The 15,466-nt window shown below is 45.1% G+C and overlaps 1 protein-coding gene across 1 annotated transcript in view; it reads left to right on the plus strand.

Moving 5' to 3' along the window:
• LOC140205488 (SITS-binding protein) overlaps nucleotides 1–15,265 on the plus strand; it is a 172,925-nt gene extending 157,660 nt beyond the window's left edge. Inside the window, exons 9-10 of the mRNA XM_072273101.1 lie at nucleotides 5,013–5,192; nucleotides 15,044–15,265. Coding sequence (XP_072129202.1) covers nucleotides 5,013–5,192; nucleotides 15,044–15,265 — 402 coding nt within the window. The remainder of the gene's footprint in view (nucleotides 1–5,012; nucleotides 5,193–15,043) is intronic.
• Nucleotides 15,266–15,466: the final 201 nt, after the last annotated feature.

Here is a 15,466-nt window from a genome sequence, read left to right on the forward strand (position 1 = left end):
TCTCCATCAACTTACCAACCACTGAAGTAAGACTCACAGTTCTATAATTTCCTGGGCTATCTCTACTCCCATTCTTGAATAATGGAAGAACATCTGCAACCCTCCAATCCTCTGGAACCTGTCCTGTCCCCATTGATGATGCAAAGATCATCGCCAGAAGCTCAGCAATCTCCTCCATCGCCTCCCACAGTAGCCTGGGGTACATCTCATCTGGTCCTGGTGATTTATCCAACTTAATGCTTTCCAAAAGCACCAGCGTATCCTCTTTCTTAATATCTACATGCTCAAGCTTTTCTGTCTGCCTTAAAGTCATCCCTACAATTGTCAAGATCCTTTTCCATAGTGAATACTGAAGCAAAGTACTCATTAAGTACCTCTGCTATCTCCTCCAGTTCCATACACATCTTTTCCACTATCACACTTGATTAGTCCTATTCTCTCACGTCTTATCCTCTTGCTGTTCACATATTTGTAGAATGCCTTGGGGTTTTCCTTAATCCTGCCCACCAAGGCTTTCTCATGCCCCTTCTGGCTCTCCTAAATCCTCTCTTAGGCTCCTTCCTGCGAGCCTTATACTTTTCTAGATCTCTATCATTACCTAGTTTTTTGAACCTTTCATAAGCTCTTCTTTTCTTCTTGACTAGATTTAAAGCAGTCTTTGTACACCACGGTTCCTGCACCTTACCATCCTTTCCCTGTCTTATTGGAACGTACCTATACAGAGCTCCACGCAAATATCCCCTGAACATTTGCCGCGTTTCTTCCGTACATTTCCCTGAGAACATCTGTTCCCAATTTATGTTTCCAAGTTCCTGCCTGATAGCCTCATAGTTCCCCTTACTCCAATTAAATGCTTTCCTAACTTGTCTGTTCCTATCCCTCTCCAAAGCTATGGTAAAGGAGATAGAATTGTGATCACTATCTCCAAAATCTCTCCCACTGAGAGACCTGACACCTGACCAGGTTCATTTCCCGATACCAGATCAAGTATAGCCTCTCCTCTTGTAGGCTTATCTATATAGTGTGTCAGGAAATCTTCCTGAACACACCCAGCAAACTCCACCCCATCTAAACCCCTCACTCTAGGGACATGCCAATCGATGTTTGGGAAATTAAAATCTCCCACCATGACAACCCTGTTATTATTACACCTTTCCAGAATCTGACTCTCTATCTGCTCCTTGATGTCCCTGGGTGGTCTATAAAAAAACACCTAGTAGAGTTATTGCCCCCTTCCTGTTCCTAACTTCCACCCACAGAGACTCCACAGACAATCTCTCCATGTCTTCCTCCTTTTCTGCAGCCGTGACACTATCTCTGATCAACAGTGCCACACCCCCACCCCTCTTGCCTCCTTCCCTATCCTTTCTGAAACATCTAAAGCCTGGCACTGGAAGTAACCATTCCTGCCGAGCCATCCAAGTCTGTGTAATGGCCACAACATCATAGCTCCAAGTACTGACCCACGCTCTATGCTCATGCTCTTTGTTCATAATACTCCTTTCTTCAAAGAATTCCAGCAGAGTTGTCAGACAAGATTTTCCCTTGAGGGAACCATGCTGTCTATGGCCTATTTTATCATGTGCTTCCAAGTACCCTGAGACCTCATCCTTAATAACCGTCTCCAACATTTTCCCAACCACTGAGATCAGACTATCTGGCTTATGGTTACCTTTCTTCCGTCTCTCTCCCTTCGTGAAGAGTGGAATGACGTTTGAAATTTTCCAGTCTTCCAGAACCTAGTGTTTCTTGAAAGACTAATGCTTCTACAATCTCTTCAGCCAGATCTTTCAGAACTCTGGGGGGGTAAACCATTTGGTCCTACCTTCAGACCTTTCAGTTTCCCAAGCTCCTTCTCTTTAGTTGTGGTAACTTCGCACATTTCATAACCCCTGACACCTGAAACTTTCACCATGCTGCTAGTTTCTTCCACAGTGAATACTGATGCATAATACTTAATTTAGTTCATCCGCCATTTCGTTGTCCCCCATTACTACCTCTGCAGCATCATTTTCCAGCAGTCTGATATCCACTCACCTTTTTGGTATCTTCTTTAATATTATTGGCTAGTTTACTTTCATATTCCATTTTTACCAACTTAATTACTTTTTTAGTTGCCTTCTGTTAGTTTTTAAAACCCAATACTCTAATTTCCCACTAATTTTTGCTCTATTATATGCCCTCTCTTTGGCTTATATTGGCTTTGTCTTCTCTTGTTAGCCATGGTCATCTTTCCTTTAGGATACCTCTTCTCTTTGGAATATATCCAAATTGCCTTCCAAATTGCTTCCAGAAGTTCCAGCCATTACTGATCTGCCATCATCCATGTCAGACTTCATTTCCAATCAGTTCTGGCCAACTCCTGTCTCATGCTTCTGTAATTTCCTTTACTCCACTATAATACAGATACATCTGACTTTAGCTTCTTCTCAAATTTTAGGGTGAATCCGACCATATTATGATCTCTTGCCCCTCAGGGTGCTTTTATTTTATACTTTCTCATTAATTCTGGTTCATTTGCACAGCACCCGATCTAGAACAGCTGATCCTCCAGTGGGCTCAACCACCAGCTGCTCAAAAAAGTTGTCTTGTAGGCACTCTAGAAATTCCCCCTTCTGTAACCCAGGGCCAACCTGCTTTTCCCAATCTACTTGCATATTGTAATATTACCTTTTTGGGATTCATTTTCTGTCTTTCATTGTAATTTGTAGACCACATACTTACTACTGTGTACAACTCCCATCGGGGTCTTTTTACCCATGCAGTTCCTGAGGAGTTTTATTCACAAAGGTTCAACACCTTTTGACCCAATGTCACCTCTTTCTCATGATTTGATTTCATTTTTTTACCAACATAGCAACCTCTGCCTTCCTCCCTGTCCTTTCAATACGATGTGTATCCTTGAACATTAATCTCCCAGCTATAATCTTTCAGCCAAGATTCAGTGCAGCCTACAACATCATACCTGGCAATCTGCAATTGTGCTGCAAATTCATCTGCCTTATTCCGTGTACTGCACACATTCCGATACAGCACCTTCAGTCCTGTATTCACCCTTTTCAATATTGTCTTGCCTTTTACATTGCAACTCATCCTGTTGACTACAACTTTGCCCTATCAACAGCCTCTCCTCACTACATATTGCCTCTGTTTGTAAACCTTATCTTCAGCCCTATTTTCTGCCTTTCCTACCATATTGCTTGCATTGAAATACAGACAACTCAGGATACTAGCTGCAACAAGCTCAACCTTTCGATTCCTAACTTTGTCTGAAGTCTTACCAACATCTGCCTCCACAACCTCTCCACTTACTGTTCTGGCACTCTGGTTCCCATCCCCTGCAACTCTAATTTACACATCACCATGCTGCATTAACAAATCTTCCCACAAGGATATTAACCCTCCTCCTGTTCAGGTACAAACTGTCCTTTCTTTACAGTTCCAAACCATCCCTTTACAGACCCCTGGAAGAGAGCACAATGATCCAAAAATATTATGCCCTTTCTCCTACACCAACTTTTTAGCCACATATTAAACTGTATACTCTTCCTAGTTCTGGCCTCACTAGCACATGACATGAGTAGCAATCTTGAGATCATATCCCTGGAGGTCCTGCCCTTAACTTAGCACCTAACTCCCTAAGCTCCCTATGCAAAGCTTGTCAATTATCCTACCCATGTCATTGTACCTACATGGACTATGACTTTTGGCTGTTCACTCTCCCACTTAAAAATGCTGAGGACTCGATCCAAGATATCCTGGATCCTGGCACCTGGGAGACAACATACCATCTGGGAATCTCATTCTCACCCACAGAACTTCCTGTCCATTACCCTAACTAATGAATCCACTACCACCACAATGTGCCTCTTGTACCCCCTTCTTTTCTTAGTCACAGAGGCAGACTCTGTGCCAGAGACCTGACCACTGTGACTTTCCTCTGTTGTGTTCTACCACCCCCCGCCCCGACAGTATCCAAAGTGATATACTGTTGTTGAGGGGGATGGTCACAGGGGTACTCTGAACTGGTTCCTTAACCCCTTTCCCCTTCCTGACTGTCACCCAGTCTCCTGTGTCCTGCACCTTGGGTGTAATTACTTCTCTATGTCCTATCTATCACCCGCTCAGCCTCCAGGATGATCTGGAGTTCATCCAGTTCCAGTTTCCAACTCCTTAACGTGGTTTGTTAGAAGTTGCAGCTGGATGCACTTCTCGCAATTTGTAGTCATCAGGGACACTGGAGGTCTCCCTGCCTTCCCACATCCCACAAGGTGAGCATTGCACTATCCTGTCTGTCACCTCTACTGTCCCCGCTGAGCAGATATAAAGAAGAAAAGGAAAAAAAAAATGACCTTTTCTTTCCTTTGCTTTCTCTGAGTGAAGCCTCTCTTTGATGAAGTCTTGAAGAGCTAAAGCCTCAAGATCACCACTCTGACTATGTCCACTCTGACAGCTACTGTGCTTGTCCCTGACTTCCTTTAATTTGCTCTTACTAATCAATCCCAAACATTGATTGATAGCTGGTCAAAGCTCTTTTGGGGAGCTGCAACCCATTGCTGCCTTTTTATCCTTCAGGAGTGGACCTGATTGAAGTTCCCTCCTCACCAAGCTTCCAATGTCTAGATTGGCTGCTGGTCGTAGCTCTTTTTTAAAACTCCATTTATTATGCAGCACTATCCATGATGTCAGCAACTCATAAACTAATAAAAACAGGAATTCTGCGATTTCATATTCAAACCAGACATCAATTGTTCTAAAATATATGTTCTAACTCCCTAGTGTATTCCACATTTGAACTTACTTGTGCATGTCTGTTACTTTATATTTAAACCATACAAACCCTTGTTCACATTCCAGCCTGATATCTGCTTATCTATATATAAACAATTTGAAGTCCTTGATTAGGTTTGGCTCTATAATTTGCTTCTATATATAAATCATCCTGTGCAAGGTAACCGGGACTGTTATTCTTTATTAGAGTGATCAGTGGCTGATGGCAATCTCTGTTTCAGGTTGTGAATGTGACCCGGTCATACATACACAGACATCAGGCTTTTGTGGTGCCACTTCTGTTGAAATATGCTGCGGAATGGGCATCCCTTGGGCACCCTGTGTTTAGGCCCCTGTGGTGGGTCAGCCCAAAGGACGCAAATACATTTAAAATCAATGACGAGTTTCTGATTGGTGACGAGGTAAGAACAGGGTGCTCATCAATTTACTTGTGTGGCAGTTACAAGCTAGCGTATGGCGGGGGGCGGGGGTCAGTGTGTGCTGTCGATAGCCAGGCTTGTCTCTGTCTGTTAGTCTGTTTGACAGCTTTCTCAAGAGAAGATAATTGCCTTGATAATGCAATATCAACAGCCACAAAGAGTCCTGCAGTATTGAAGTTCACCACTGAATACTCATGTACTTGAATTCCATTTTACAGCTTTCTAATGCCTTGGCACTTCAAGTGCTGGATACTTGCTAAGTACCATTCCCTCAGGCAATGTATTCCTAACCCCAACCACCCTCTGAATGAAATAATTTTTCCTCAGATCCTTACTAAACCCCTTCTCCCTTACCTTTAACCTATGTTCTGTAATTTCCAGTTGCTGTTTTTTATAGTTGGGCTGATTTTATTTGCTGTTGAGTGCAAATACAGACAAAGTAAGAGGGTGTAGTATGAATTAATTCACAATAAAGCAACAAGATAGAAAATGACTAGCCATAAACAGAATGATGAAACTTATGACTAAAACCTTGGTTAAAGACGTACAGTAAAGGATTACAGCTAAAATCCCCATCAAAACTGGGTTTAAGGAACGAAGACAAAGTGGTTTAGTGAAGGAATGGTGGGACTAAGGGAATGAAGAACACACAAGAGGAAATCTGGAGCACAGAGACCTTGGTGAATTGGAAGGGATTTCAGAAGGGAAGGCAAAGGGAAGAGGAGATCAAGGAGATGTCCTAGATTAATGTGTGGTTGAAGAATTGGAGCAGGAGTCAAAGATTTAGATTTCTGGATAATTGGGACCTCTTCTGGGGCAGGTGTGACCTGTACAAAAGGAACAAGTTGCACATGCATCCAAGGGGGACCAATGTCCTTCTGGGCAGGTTTACTAGAGCTGTTGGGAGTGGTTTAAACTAATATGGCAGGGGGATGGGAACCAGTATGTTAGAGCTGAGGATGAGCCAGCAGGTTTACAAGCAGTTGATGGGTGTAACATGAATATAATGAAGAACAAGCCAACGATTGGGTACAAATGGATGCATTGGTAATCATTTTCCAATTTTCTATAGACTCAGGATCAGTTCCTACGGATTGGAGGGTAGCTAATGTTATCCCACTTTTTAAGAAAGGAGGGAGAGAGAAAACAGGCAATTATAGACCAGATAGTCTGACATCAGTGGTGGGGAAGATGCTGGAATCAATTATAAAAGATGTAATAGCAGCATATTTGGATAGCAGTAGCAGGACAGGTCCAAGTCTGCATGGATTTACGGAGGGGAAATCATGCTTGACTAATCTTCTGGAATTTTTTGAGAATGTAACTATGAAAGTGGACATGGGAAAGCCAGTGGATGTAGTGTACCTGGACTTCAGAAAGCTTTTGATAAGGTCCCACATAGGAGAATAATGGGCAAAATTAGAGCACATGGTATTGGGGGTAGGGTACTGACATGGATAGAAAATTGGTTGGCAGACAGGAAACAAAGAGTAGGGATTAATGGGTCCTTTTCAGAATTGTAGTCGGTGACTAGTGGGGTACCGCATGGCTCGGTGCTGGGACCGCAGCTATTCACAATATACATTGATGATTTAGATGAAGGGATTAAAAGTAACATTAGCAAATTTGCAGATGACACAAAGCTGGGTGGCAGTGTGAAATGTGAGGAGGATGTTATGAGACTGCAGGGTGACTTGGACAGATTGGGTGAGTGGGCAGATGCATGGAAGATGCAGTTTAATGTGGATAAATGTGAGGTTATCCACTTTGGTGGCAAGAACAGGAAGGCAGATTACTATCTGAATGGTGTCAAGTTAGGAAAAGGGGAAGTACAATGAGTTCTAGGTGTCCTTGTTCATCAGTCACTGAAAGTAAGCATGCAGGTACAGCAGGCAGTGAAGAAAGCTAATGGCATGCTGGCCTTCATAACAGGGGGAATTGAGTATAGGAGCAAAGAGGTCCTTCTGCAGCTGTACAGGGCCCTGGTGAGACCATACCTGGAATAGTATGTACAGTTTTGGTCTCCAAATTTGAGGAAGGACATTCTAGCTATTGAGGGAGTGCAGCGTAGGTTCACGAGGTTAATTCCCGGGATGGTGGGACTGTCATATGTTGAAAGATTGGAGCGACTGGGGTTGTACACACTGGAATTTAGAAGGATGAGAGGGGACCTGATTGAAACATATAAGATTATTAAGGGATTGGACAAGCTAGAGGCAGGAAACATGTTCCCGATGTTGGGGGAGTCCAGAACCAGAGGCCACAGTTTAAGAATAAGGGGTAGACAATTTAGAACGGAGTTGAGGAAAAACTTTTTCACACAGAGGGTTGTGGTTCTGTGGAATGCTGTGCCTCAGAAGGGAGTGGAGGCCAATTCTCCGGATTCTTTCAAAAAAGAGTTAGATAGAGCTCTTAAAGATAGCGGAGAGAAGGGATCTGGGGAGAAGGCAGGAAAAGGGTACTGATTGTGGATGATCAGCCATGATCACTGTGAATGGTGGTGCTGGCTCGAAGGGCTGAATAGCCTACTCCTGCACCTATTGTCTATTGACCATACACCTTCCAACATTGTATTTCATTTGCCACTTCTTTGCCCATTCCCCTAAACTATCTAAGTCTCTCTGCAGGCTTTTTGTTTCCTCAACACTACCCGCTAGGCAAACTTAAAGGCCTTAAGTCACCTGGACTGGATGGACTACATCCCAGAGTCCTGAGAAAGGTTGCTGAGGAGATAATACATGCACTAGTCATGATCTTTCAATAATCAGTTAATTCTGGCATGGTCCTGGAAGACTGGAAAATTACAAATGTCATCCACTCTTTAAGAAGGAAGGAAGGCAAACGAAAAGAAATTATAGGCATTTAGTGTAATCTCAGTGGTTGGGAAAGTGTTGGAGTCTATTATTAAGAATGAGGTATTGGGGTACGTGGAGACTAATGATAAAATAAGTCAAAGTCAGCATGGTTTCTGCAAAGGGAAATCTTGCCTGACAAATCTGTTAGAGTTCTTTGAGTAAGTAACAAGCGGGGTGGACAAAAGAGAGGGAGTGGATGTCATTTATTGGATTTTCAGATGGCATTTGATAAGGTGCCATACGTGAGGCTGCTGAACAAGCTAAAATTCTATGGCGTACAGGAAAAATACTGGCATGGATAGAGGAATGGCTGACAGGCAGGAGGCAGTGAGTGGGAATAAAAGGAGTCTTTTCTGGTTGGCTGCCAGTGACTAGTGGTGTTCCTCAGAAGTTAGTATTGGGACTGCCATTTTGCGCATTTTTTGTTTAATGATTTGGATAATGGAACTGATGGCTTTATGGCTTGGGGATGATATGAGGATAGGTGGAGGGTAGGTAGTGCTGAGGAAGCAATGTGATTGCAGAAGGACTTGGACAATGTAGTGTCGAGAAATGTATGATAATGCATTTTGGTAAAAGGAACAATAGTGTGGACTGTTATCTAAATGGGGAGAAAATTCAAGCATCAGAGGTGCAGAGGGACTTGGGTGTCCTCATGCAAGACTCCTAGAAGGTTAATTTACAGGTTGAGTCTGTGGTAAAGAGGCAAATACAGTGTTGCCATTTATTTCAAGGGAAGTAGAATATAAAAGCAAGGAGATAATGCCTAACCCTTTAAAAGACACTAGGCAGGCCACACTTGGAGTATTGTCAACAGTTTTGGGTCTGTATCTCAGAAAGGATGGAAAGAGTCCAGATGGGGTTTGCGAGGATGGTTCCAGGAATGAAGGGGTTAACATATGAAGAGCATTTAGCATCTTTGGGCCTGTACTCACTGGAATTTAGAAGAATGTCAGGGGACCTCATTGAAACCTACTGAATGTTGAAAAGACTAGACAGGATAGATGTGGACAGATGTTTCCTCTGGTGGAGGTATTCAGAACTAGAGGGCACAGCCTCAAAATTGAGGGGTGAGCCTTTAGAACAGAAGTAAGGAGGAATTTTTTTAGCCTAAGAGTGGTGAATCTGTGGGAAGCTCTGCCATAGACTGCAGTGGAGGCCAAGTCTGGAGGATATTTAAAGCGGAAGTTGATTGTTTCCTGATTGGTCAGGGCATCAAAGGATATGGTGAGTGCGATCCAGGATCAGCCACGATGGAATGGTGGAGCAGACTCTATGGGGTGAATGGCCTAATTCTGCTCCTATGTCTTGTCGTCTAAATCTGAAAACTAGACTCAACGCTTGGAGTTGGAGGGCATTGCTTGGTCGGACAGTGAGCACAGGGTGCTGCTTACGTGGAAACTGAGGCATTGCCGGTAGAGTTCTGGGTAATGGAAGAGAGGCGAGCCCAGACAGCGAAGAATGAAACAGCACAGAGGGAACAGAAACATGGTAAAAGTCTCAGCATTTGATGAGCCTGACATGGATAACTGAAGTAGCCAGTTTTCTTGCTGTGAAGGGTGTAGGGTCAGAAGCCGAAAGACTGTAATCAGCCTGATTCAGCCTGTGACTGTTATCAAAGAGAAGATGGACTCAGTAGTTAGGGAACAGATTTGTGGCCAAGATTAAAGACAATAATTTTGTTTATGGCGGCTGCCATGGTAGCATAGTGGTTAGCGTGCACTATCACAGCTTGGCATTGGAGTTTGGAGATCAATTCCAGTGTCCACTGTAAGAAGCTTGAACGTCTTTCCCATGAGCAAGTGGATTTCTTCTGGATGCTCTGGTTCCCTCCCACTGTTCAAAGGTGTACTGGTTAGCAGGTCAATTATTCTGTGATTAGGCTAGGGTTTATTAATGCAAACAACAGGAATTCTGCAGATGCTGGAAATTCAAGCAACACACATAAAAATTGCTGGTGAACGCAGCAGGCCGGGCAGCATCTCTAGGAAGAGGTACAGTCGACGTTTCAGGCTGAGACCCTTCGTCAGGACTAACTGAAGGAAGAGTGAGTAAGGGATTTGAAAGTTGGAGGGGGAGATCCAAAATGATAGGAGAAGACAGGAGGGGGAGGGATGGAGCCAAGAGCTGGACAGGTGATAGCTGGACAGGTTTTATCCCCCCTTGTTCAATCCCTTCCTACCTATGTTCGTGACACTTCTTACGCTCTTAAACTTTTCGATGATTTTAAGTTCCCTGGCCCCCACCGCTTTATTTTCACCATGGATGTCCAGTCCTTATATACTTCCATCCCCCATCAGGAAGGTCTCAAAGCTCTACGCTTCTTTTTGGATTCCAGACCTAATCAGTTCCCCTCTACCACCACTCTGCTCCGTCTAGCGGAATTAGTCCTTACTCTTAATAATTTCTCCTTTGGCTCCTCTCACTTCCTCCAAACTAAAGGTGTAGCTATGGGCACCCGTATGGGTCCTAGCTATGCCTGCCTTTTTGTTGGCTTTGTGGAACAATCTATGTTCCGTGCCTATTCTGGTATCTGTCCCCCACTTTTCCTTCGCTACATCGACGACTGCATTGGCGCTGCTTCCTGCACGCATGCAGAGCTCGTTGACTTTATTAACTTTGCCTCCAACTTTCACCCTGCCCTCAAGTTTACCTGGTCCATTTCCGACACCTCCCTCCCCTTTCTAGATCTTTCTGTTTCTGTCTCTGGAGACAGCTTATCCACTGATGTCTACTATAAGCCTACTGACTCTAAGAGCTATCTGAACTATTCCTCTTCTCACCCTGCCTCTTGCAAAAACGCCATCCCCTTCTCGCAATTCCTCCGTCTCCGCCGCATCTGCTCTCAGGATGAGGCTTTTCTAGGACGAAGGAGATGTCTTCCTTTTTTAAAGAAAGGGGCTTCCCTTCCTCCACTATCAACTCTGCTCTTAAACGCATCTCCCCCATTTCACGTACATCTGCTCTCACTCCATCCTCCCGCCACCCCACTAGGAATAGGGTTCCCCTGGTCCTCACCTACCATCCCACCAGCCTCCGGGTCCAACATATTATTCTCCGTAACTTCCACCACCTCCAACAGGATCCCACCACTAAGCACATCTTTCCCTCTCCCCCTCTCTCTGCATTCCGCAGGGATCGCTCCCTACGCGACTCCCTTGTCTATTCGTCCCCCCCATCCCTCCCCACTGATCTCCCTCCTGGCACTTATCCGTGTAAGCGGAACAAGTGCTACACATGCCCTTACACCTCCTCCCTTACCACCATTCAGGGCCCCAGACAGTCCTTCCAGGTGAGGCAACGCTTCACCTGTGAGTCGGCTGGGGTGAAATACTGCATCCAGTGCTCCCGATGTGGCCTTTTATATATTGGCGAGACCCGACGCAGACTGGGAGACCGCTCTGCTGAACACCTATGCTCTGTCCGCCAGAGAAAGCAGGATCTCCCAGTGGCCACACATTTTAATTCCACATCCCATTCCCATTCTGACATGTCTATCCACAGCCTCCTCTACTGTAAAGATGAAGCCACACTCAGGTTGGAGGAACAACACCTTATATTCCGTCTGGGTAGCCTCCAACCTGATGGCATGAACATCGACTTCTCTAACCTCCGCTAATGCCCCATCTCCCCCTCGTACCCCATCTGTTACTTATTTTTATACACACATTCTTTCTCTCACTCTCCTTTTTCTCTCTCTGTCCCTCTGAATATACCTCTTGCCCATCCTCTGGGTCCCCCCCCACTTGTCTTTCTTCCCAGACCTCCTGTCCCATGATCCTCTCGTATCCCTTTTGCCTATCACCTGTCCAGCTCTTGGCTCCATCCCTCCCCCTCCTGTCTTCTCCTATCATTTTGGATCTCCCCCTCCCCCTCCAACTTTCAAATCCCTTACTCACTCTTCCTTCAGTTAGTCCTGACGAAGGGTCTCGGCCTGAAACGTCGACCGCACCTCTTCCTAGAGATGCTGCCTGGCCTGATGCGTTCACCAGCAACTTTTATGTGTGTTGCTAGGGTTTATTAGGTGGGTTCCTGGGCTGGAAGAGCATATTCCATGCTGTATCTGTAAATAAATAATTAAATAAATGGGAGAAAATCGTGGCTTATCCATGACTGGGTGTCAGTGGGAGTCTGAGCACCAAGATTATGGCGGGGATGAGAGAGAGGGTAAAGAGCGTAAGGTGGTGGCTTTCAGTACAGACTGGAACATGACCTGACATGTTATTAACTCAGTGCTCCCTATGGATGATTAGCTGCAAACTAAACTGAGGCATAAAGATATTTTCAGCATGATGAGGGGGAACTTGATGATGAGTTTGTTAAGTGTATCCAGGATGGATTCCTGTCACAGAATGTTGACAGACTGACTAGGGGGAATGCCATACGACATCTAGTACTAGGTAATGAACCGGGTCAGGTCACAGATCTCTCAGTGGGTGAGCATCTGGGGGACAGTGACCACTGCTCTCTGGCCTTTAGCATTATAATGGAAAAGGATAGAATCAGAGAGGAATGGAAAATTTTTAATTGGGGAAGGGCAAATTATGAGGCTATAAGGCTAGAACTTGCGGGTGTGAATTGGGATGATATTTTTGCAGGGAAATGTACTATGGACATGTGGTCGATGTTTAGAGCTCTCTTGCAGGATGTTAAATTTGTCCCGGTGAGGAAGATAAAGAATGGTAGGGTGAAGGAACCATGGGTGACAAGTGGGGTGGAAAATCTAGTCAAGTGGAAGAAGGCAGCATACATGAGGTTTAGGAAGCAAGGATCAGATGGGTCTATTGAGGGATATAGGGAAGCAAGAAAGGAGCTTAAGAAGGGGCTGAGAAGAGCAAAAGAGGGCATAAGAAGGCCTTGGTGAGTAGGGTAAAGGAAAACCCCAAGGCATTCTTCAATTATGTGAAGAACAAAAGGATGACAAGATTGAAGGTAGGACTGATTAGAGATAAAGATGGGAAGATGTGCCTGGAGCCTGTGGAAGTGAGTGAGGTCATCAATGAATACTGCTCTTCGGTATTCACCAATGAGAGGGAACTTGATGATGGTGAGGACAATATGAGTGAGGTTGATGTTCTGGGGCATGTTGATATTAAGGGAGAGGAGGTGTTGGAGTTGTTAAGGACAGATAAGTCCCCGGGGCCTGACGGAATATTCTCCAGGCTGCTCCACGAGGCGAGGGAAGAGATTGCTGAGCCTCTGGCTAGGATCTTTATGTCCTTGTTGTCCACGGGAATGGTACCGGATGATTGGAGGGAGGCAAATGTTGTCCTCTTTTGCAAAATAGGTAGGATGGATAGTCCGCGTAATTATAGACCAGTGAGCCTTACGTCTGTGGTGGGAAAGCTGTTGGAAAAGATTCTTAGAGATAGGATCTATGGGCATTTAGAGAATCATGGTCTGATCAGGAACAGTCAGCATGGCTTTGTGAAGGGCAGATCGTGTCTAACAAGCCTGATAGAGTTCTTTGAGGAGATGACCAGGCATATAGATGAGGGTAGTGCAGTGGATGTGATCTATATGGATTTTAGTAAGGCATTTGACAAAGTTCCACATGGTAGGCTTATTCAGAAGGTATGGGATCCAGGCCAATTTGGCCAGGTGGATTCAGAATTGGCTTGCCTGCAGAAGGCAGAGGGTCGTGGTGGAGGGAGTACATTCAGATTGGAGGATTGTGACTAGTGGTGTCCCACAAGGACCTGATCTGGGACCTCTACTTTTCGCGATTTTTATTAACGACCTGGATGTTGGGGTAGAAGGATGGGTTGGCAAGTTTGCAGATGACGCAAAAATTGGTGGTGTTGTAGATAGTGTAGAGGATTGTCAAAGATTGCAGAGAGACATTGATAGGATGCAGAAGTGGGCTGAGAAGTGGCAGATGGAGTTCAACCTGGAGAAGTGTGAGGTGGTACACTTTGGAAGGACAAACTCCAAGGCAGAGTACAAAGTAAATGGCAGGATACTTGGTAGTGTGGAGGAGCAGAGGGATTTGGGGGTACATGTCCACAGATCCCTGAAAGTTGCCTCACAGGTAGATAGGGTAGTTAAGAAAGCTTATGGAGTGTGAGCTTTCATAAGTCGAGGGATAAAGTTTAAGAGTCGCGATGTGTGGTTAGGCCACACTTGGAGTATTGTGTCCAGTTCTAGTCGCCTCACTATAGGAAGGATGTGGAAGCATTGGAAAGGGTCCAGAGGAAATTTAGCAGGATGCTGCCTGGTTTAGAGAGTATGCATTATGCTCAGAGATTAAGGGAGCTAAGGCTTTACTCCTTGGAGAGAAGGAGGATGAGAGGAGACATGATAGAGGCATACAAGATAATAAGAGGAATAGATAGAGTGGATAGCCAGTGCCTCTTCCCCAGGGCACCACTGCTCAACACAAGAGGATATGGATTTAAGTTAAGGGGTGGGAAGTTCAAGGGGGATATTAGAGGAAGGTTTTTTACTCAGAGAGTGGTTGGTGCGTGGAATGCACTGCCTGAGTCAGTGGTGGAGGCAGATACACTAGTGAAGTTTAAGAGACTACTAGACAGGTATATGGAGGAATTTAAGGTGGGGGCTTATATGGGAGGCAGGGTTTGAGGGTCGGCACAACATTGTGGGCCGAAGGACCTGTACAGTGCTGTACTATTCTATGTTCTGTGACTGACAGTAATAGATAGGAGGCTATTCTGTCAGGTTTTCACAACAGAGCTTGCAGCTATGCTCACCTCTCACTCACAAGTGCCTGCTGTCCAGTAACCCCACACTGATGATACTTCCACATGCAGAGAAGTGAAGGTGACTTCAGAGGTTAAAACTGGGTTCTCGACAGTCTCATCAATCAGAAGTCCCTTACACTACCTCTGATTTCTGGTTTTGGACATAACCTTGCCTGAAGTTCCAGCATGGCTGCATTTTGTGGGAAAATATCTGGAAGTGTGTGTGGTTCCTGCCATGTGCTGCCCACTCTGTGACATGTATGCTTCCCACATATAGGTACTGGTGGCACCAGTGACGGAGCCGGGCAGAGTCCATAGAAACATCTACCTACCAGGAAGCAACTACCGCTGGAAAGATGTGAATACAGCACAGGTGTTTGATGGTGGCACCCTGTTGCAGGACTACCCCGTGGCCCTGGTTGACGTGGCAGTTTTCATCAGACAGGAGTCCCGGGATCTACCATCTGCAGAGAGCCAGCAAGTAACATCCCAGGACTGAGGGACCAAAGTTCTTCACCATTCTTGAACAGTCAACAGGACTTTCACTACTGACAATAGCTTGGCTGCCTGCACTGTCTTAAGTGTCAGCAGGTGCCATCAATGGACTGTGATAATGGAACAGCCCAGTCTGTGATCACCAGCTCCCTAATGGAATGGTGCAAAAACTGGCTCTTCCATCACCTGTTGTAATTTGTGCAGC

This window comes from Mobula birostris, chromosome 11, assembly GCF_030028105.1.
Source record: "Mobula birostris isolate sMobBir1 chromosome 11, sMobBir1.hap1, whole genome shotgun sequence".
NCBI lineage: Eukaryota > Metazoa > Chordata > Chondrichthyes > Myliobatiformes > Myliobatidae > Mobula > Mobula birostris.